Below are 6,651 nucleotides of genomic sequence, written 5' to 3'. Positions count from 1 at the left end.
TTGGTTAGCGTCTTAAAACCTTTAGAAGGATGGTGCTTGGAGAGGAATGCTTTACTCTTACGTAATTACAATGGAAGTTTGAATTCTTTTGACGCACCAGTTTAATTGAGAAAGCAAACTAATTGTAAATTTGGTCTTTCTTTGTAGATAGTCAACAAGTAACAAGTAAGGAACAGTTGAGCCTTTAAAACACAGAGCATACGTAATATTGCGTCTAAGTCAAATTTTGCATCGTTTAATTAAGAAAACATGATTAATTGTTTAATCAGAAACTGCCCTGGAAACGAAGTTGTAGTCTAGGATGTTTTGAAGCTGAGAACTACTCTAAAAAAGACGAATATGGTTATTAAAATCAGATAAGTTATTGTTTCGCAGATTTCCTTAATTCTTGTGTGGGAAATGAATATAATAGACTAATAATATTTCAGGGGAAAAAACTTTAGCGTTTGGTTATTTAATAAAACCTTTAATTGCATTATTCGTTTTGTTTCTATTATTTGTAGAAGAACGGTAGCAAAAAATTTCAAATGAATTTTCCAACGCGCTGGTGGAATGGTTAAACTTAATATATATTCTATTTTTTTTCACACATTTATACTACATTACAAATTTGTGCATTTGCATTTAATAATATTATTATTACCACTATTACTACGTCATCATCATCATCGTCATCATCATTGTGATCATCTCTCAATTCTCTTTTCGGCGGACCATAATAAACGATGATTTTATTTTAGAATTAACACCATAACCCCAAGTGTTACCGACAGAATATTCGTCCAAATATCTACCATTTGGATTTCCTTCGTGGCACCCACGGAACCACCAACCAGCTTTTCCAGCATTTTTAGAACAACTGTTGTCGTCATCGTTGTCGTAAGTGTGAAATTTTCTTCCGTCCGAGTTAAAAAAATCGTAATCAGTATTGCTGCGATCTTGCAAGTAACTTCCAAGCGTTAGCTTATAACCGCTCAACTCATCTGCAACACTAAACTGATTGTAAAGAGCATATATTGGCATATCTTTCGAGCCAAATAAGTTGAAATAAAGTTGATTATCGCAATCTGTCGTCAAAGCATGTATGTTGTCGTTACCAATCCAATAATTATCAGTATCGCCAAAACCTTCCTTATATTCTCTCCAGGTCTTTGCGAAACTGCTATTGCTCACTCTTTTCTGTATGACAGTCCACCCTCCACCGTCAGTAGTCATGTCGCACCATGCTTTAACGTAGGTCCCTCCGTCTAAAGACAGTTCATAAACTCCATCAGTGTATACACCCGACTTCTGCAATGATAAACAATCTTTTCTGATAGTACTGTAATAGTTGGTGTTTGGTGCTGGAATAAAAGGATACTTCTCGATATCTGATAAACAGCCAGTAATTAAGGTGCAGTTGTACAACACGATGCTTACTTTTTTAACGTTGGTGCCATGGCAACCGTCTAAGTACAAACAAAAATACAAACATTCTTCGCTGTACGTCGCTGTTCGAAAAACTAGATTGGTTGAATTTAATGCTTGGTCAATCTTGTCCAAATAAAATATTTTTTCGTCTATGCAATGGAAAACTTTCATCAAGGCCATAAGATATACGAGTTTGAACATGATTGCTGGCTTCTTTTCAAATGTCGCTTTTAAAAAAACCGTAAAAAAATACCTTCAAAAATAGTACAACACTAATTTTCATTCCGAATATTGTTTTCCCTATAAATCTTTAATTTTACAGTTTATGTATACTTTCAATTGTATTCAATTTCAATTACGGATATAAAATTCATTACTCGACCCAGTCTTTTAAATATTCAGTAACGCATCCACTTTTGTACTATACATACGCTTTAAAAGTATGATATACAGAGTTGTGGTTTTTCAATTCTCTGGTCACTTAGAAATTACGTGACGTTTACAATTTAAACTGTTTTCATGACACAGCGTGTCAAGAAAATTAAGGGTGACCCGTATGTAAATAAGTTCTTACGTAGCAACTTTGTTGCTTCGTTTGTTCTCAGGACTCTATCATTTATAATAAAATGGGAGACAAAAAATCTTAGGAGGAAGATTGTTTATGTAACACAATAAAATTTTTTAAAAGGTTGGATATATTTTTCTTGAGTGAATAAAATTGCAATTTTATTCATCAAAGCTTAAGAATTTCATGAATTATTAACTTTTCGTGTTTGTGTTATTTAGAGGAAATTAAATTTCGCGAATTTAATTTTTAAAAAAAAAAAAAAAATAGAACCTCGTTCCAAGGGTAATTTTTCGCTTTTTCCATATCCAAAACGACGCGAAGAAGTCACGTTGTCTCAGATATCAAAAAAGCGAAAAATTGTGCCCTAGGAACAAGGCTTGAAAAACGATTTACGCTATTTTGCTCTTTTTCTGATTTCTTGCCTAATCTTCCTCAAGTATCATTTAGGGATAGAATAAACAACAATAGTTTAGTAGCATAATATCATATCTTTCGTTTGCTGAGACTCAAAAAGTATCAAGAACTCTATTTATAATCCTAATGACTTAGGCACGTTAAACCTTCGTTCGCGATCGTCGTTGATATAACCATCTCTGCTTGTAGTTGAAGACCAGTGACCGTGTTTTTAACCCTATTCGGTCCGGGGGGGGGCGGATTCCGCCCCCCCTGACGGTCTTTTTTCAATAACTCCTGATTGCTTTGTTATATGGCTATGATACTTACTGAGTTTCAACATTTATCTATTAGACACCTGCATGCTAATTTTTTAGGTCCCATACCTTTCAGAGGCTTTGATATTGGCCATTACTCGAAACTACCCCTAAAATCTCTATGAAATCCTTATAATGGGGAAAATATAATAACTCCTGTTAGAATTATCCTTAGAACTTGAAACTTGCAACACAACTTTATTTCATCAAGAAGAATCATTTTGAATAATTTGAACACGTGACTAATCCGATTTCCCGATTTTGTCGGATTTCACCCGAAAATCGGAAAAAAACGGATTTTCGGGCAATTTTTGGCAATTTTTTATCCGATTCATGTAAAAACCGGAAGATATGTTAAATAACTTTTATTTAGCTTTCAGAAACTTTAAACAGAATGTAAAAATTCGCTCTAGAACGAAAGTAATTATATTTTAAGCAGATAGTGGCATTTTTGACAATTTTTAAGCTTCTGATGACGTCACAGAAAATGTGCTGACGCAAGCAAAAGTTTATTGGCGCCATTTTGTTCCTTTTATGACGTACTATAAGTGTGCCAAGTTTGATTCAATTTGAACAATCCTATGAAAAGTTATTGAGGGGGGGCGGAATCCGCCCCCCCCCCCCCCCCGGTCATAGTATGTTCGAAAAACCCCGGACCGAATAGGGTTAAATCAAGCGGTCGGGTATATTTTTGTTGGCAGCAGCAGATGCGCCGCCGGACCGCAGCGAGTGTAAAGAATATTTATTTGGATTGGCTATCTTGGATATATTCTCAGTGAATGTGGTTCGTATTGTTGAATAGGAAACACGTTCTCCATGAGCTGTGTGACTTTGTTTCGGTTTAAATAAGCGGCAAATCAAATATGCATCGGGTTGGTACGATGTTGCCTTCACGTAGTTGATCTGTTTTAGTTTAGGTAGGAAAATCTGTAGGCCTTCTGGTAAAAAAATTAGGTTTCTAACTTTTATCTCTAGAAGTTCGCTGACTATGAGGAAACTGGAGAATCCTATTAGACAAACAGTCAGAAACCTTAACTGCATGAGATTTTTCGAGCATCCGTAAACGTCAACTAATTGTTTTATTATTTCAGGGCTGATTTTTTTTTTTTTTTGTGCATGTCTGTCCTTGCAATGATACGCTTCTCACCTTCAACGCAAGTTTTACGAAGGGATGATTTGTCGGTGAGGGTAGTCCAGCAGTGTGATGGGCCAAGCGGATGCAGCAAAAAACAGAGTTAAAAAAGTATATTGTTATTTTCTCCATTGACAATTTCGTTAAAGTTAATTGCGATGTAAAATGGATCGTTTACCCCAGTGAAATTCTGACTCCAGGCAACCCAATTTTTCCAGGCCTTCCTATACTTATCGATAGTAGTGTCGGCGTAAGCAGAGTGGATTACGTTCGGAAGAGAGGATAAGCTGTGACTCAACCTCGGGTCTTTGACTTGGCCCATTTTCTCCCATATTCCAGTGCATAGATGGTCTAAGCATGAATGAAATAAATAACATACCGTTGTGATCGTTGCCGAAAACGTTTTAACAGGCCAAAACGGGTCACTGCCATAAAAGGCATTCAATAAGCCACAATTGGGCAGTCCGTACGGCGGAAAGGGCTAACTATAAAATGTGTAACAAAGCCAGATACTACATCTTCTCGCGTGACGGAATGATAATTAAATATGGATCTAAGATTAAAAATCTCTTAATAAAGTCGTAAAGATTAAGTCCGTCGGGAGTAAGAAGGGGCTAAAAATATGCGGAGGTCCAGATTGGAAAGAATAGTACACCTTCTGCCTTCCAAACAACTTCTCCTGCCCAGTTGGTAGTGAAGGCATCAACTCCTCCCGTGTTAGGAAAATAGAATTTTGAATTGAATTTATTCTTCTTTGTGTTTAATTCGTCGGAAAATCTATCAAAAATTAATTGCAAATTTGAATGGCTAAATTTTGTAAGTGTTCTTTTGTGCTTCCTGCCTCAATGATTCTAGTATTATTGATATTGTTCGCAGTAAGTAGAACTGTGCTTTTTCTCGAGATCGGTGAAAAATCCTGTCGCAACAACGTTTCCTAATTTTTCTATCACATAACCTCCGTATCCCTTGCCGCTTGCGTCCGAATGTACGACTTTTGTAATCGTAGGATTATGTTTGATACGAAATCCGTTGCTTTTTCGGAGGTTCATTTTCCAAAAATCCAGTTCTTTTCGCAAAGCTTCGGGTGTGCAGTATAAACTATACCCAGAATATCTGCTTTCGAAAAAATAATACATTTGTCTGGTAAAGAGCTGAGCCAACGGGACGATTGCTGGGAAACATCGATATATGACCCGCAATTCTTGAGATTTGCTTTGGTGATACAATGGGTTGGGTGAGATTAAAACCTCGAAAGTACTACGTTTGTCACAAAGAGCTCTGGGGTCGAGAATGGGTTGTATCGATTTAAAAACCCAACTATTCATCGGTTCTTTTAGGGTCCAGACTAGACTTTATAAAATTGTGAGGCCAGCGTGTTCACAATCACGAACTAAAATGGCACTTATTTTTAGTATATCAAAATATGACCGGCATCCAGCTCTTCCGTCGTCTAAGTACAACACACATTGTATTATTGAGCTCGCCATTTTTTGACTAGAGGTTTAAGTGTTCCCGTTAAAATGAAACATGCGCTAGCTAAGCCAAATAGTAACACTAAGAAAACATAATATTTAGTTGTTCCGTCCGCAAAAGTCCATGAAAATCCTAAATATTCCCAGTCGTCTTTATAAATTGGGATATGATGATAACCGCTTTTGATTTCGAAAGTAATAATTATCTTTTTCAAAAATACCAGATACGGTGTTAATATTTTCGTACTTAAACTTTGTTACATCTAAATACTTATTTACGTGGTAAGTCTAAAACGAGTCTCAATTTTTTGTTCTTAGTTGCAACAGTCAAAGGGTTCACACAATAAGGTGAATTTTCGACTTCTTTGATGCAATCGTATTGTAGGGTCGCCTATAGAATTTTCAACAAACCTTTTCTCTTTTGGACTAGATAATTTAAGTCTGGCCAAGAATGAAGGTGGAGTCGATAAAAACGGTAAACGGTACCCATTTTTCACTGTGTTTAAGACGAATGGGGGCGTCTGCAATTCTTTTTCCCACAAATCGTAGTGTGCCGTAATCTTACCAGCGGCAGAAGCTTGAGGTTTGGTAGTTTCTAGAATCAAATTATTTAGGGGGAACCGAGGAAAATTACAAATAAATTTCAACATTTCAATTTACTGTCAACACGTTGTATAAGAAAATAGGAATATACAAAAAAAAAATGTTTTTGTTTTTTTCTATCAGAAGATATCGATGCTGAAGTTTCTTTTGAATGGAATGGGCAATGTGTGGAATAATGCCATACGCGTCTACAGTTATAGCAAGTCACATTGTCCATAGAGTGAACGACCACCAGAGCTTTTAGGTTTGTCGCTTTTATTATCGTTGGCCTTGGCCTTTTTGATTTTGTCCCTTATTTCGTGAGCAGATTTCACAGCTTTTTTTAAGTCGTTTTTCTCATCAGAGCCGGACACAAGATCGTCGTTCTCGAATTCTCGAGCTGTCAACCAATCCTCCCTGTCTGCAATCCTTATCAATTTAATTTGTGATAACACAAGTTTCTTACTGTTTTATAAGCACTCTTTGACTGTTTTTAATTCATTTTCTTCAAGGGCTACCAAGGAATCTTTAATGGTATCCAGGATTTTTACTGCAGCATTATATTGTTCCTGGTTTCTTTTTGTTACAATCGAAAATATTTTATCTTGCGCTTTCGTTCCAATCTGGCTTCAACTTCAGCTTGTCCTACAAAAAAGCCCTTGAAAAAAAACGAGAAAAGGTGGCGTCATATCCTTTTTTGTTCTCGCGAAAGTTATTCTCAGAAAATTTCTCGCGAAAATTAGTTCTCGCGAAAATTAACTCTTAAAGTATTAATTT

The 6,651-nt window shown here is 36.2% G+C and overlaps 1 protein-coding gene across 1 annotated transcript; it reads right to left on the bottom strand.

Annotated features, from left to right (window-relative positions):
- Positions 1–693: 693 nt before the first annotated feature.
- Positions 694–1,590, bottom strand: LOC130621390 (fibrinogen-like protein A). The gene has a single exon (XM_057436676.1). The coding sequence runs from the start codon at positions 1,588–1,590 to the stop codon at positions 694–696; it is 897 nt and encodes a 298-aa protein (XP_057292659.1).
- Positions 1,591–6,651: the final 5,061 nt, after the last annotated feature.

The sequence above is a fragment of the Hydractinia symbiolongicarpus genome, chromosome 12, assembly GCF_029227915.1.
Source record: "Hydractinia symbiolongicarpus strain clone_291-10 chromosome 12, HSymV2.1, whole genome shotgun sequence".
Taxonomy (NCBI): domain Eukaryota; kingdom Metazoa; phylum Cnidaria; class Hydrozoa; order Anthoathecata; family Hydractiniidae; genus Hydractinia; species Hydractinia symbiolongicarpus.
This window is presented reverse-complemented; position numbering and strand designations above follow the sequence as displayed.

Excerpts from the sequence above, each read along its gene's own strand:
- LOC130621390 (XM_057436676.1), bottom strand. The coding sequence starts at position 1,590 with ATGGCCTTGATGAAAGTTTTCCATTGCATAGACGAAAAAATATTTTAT.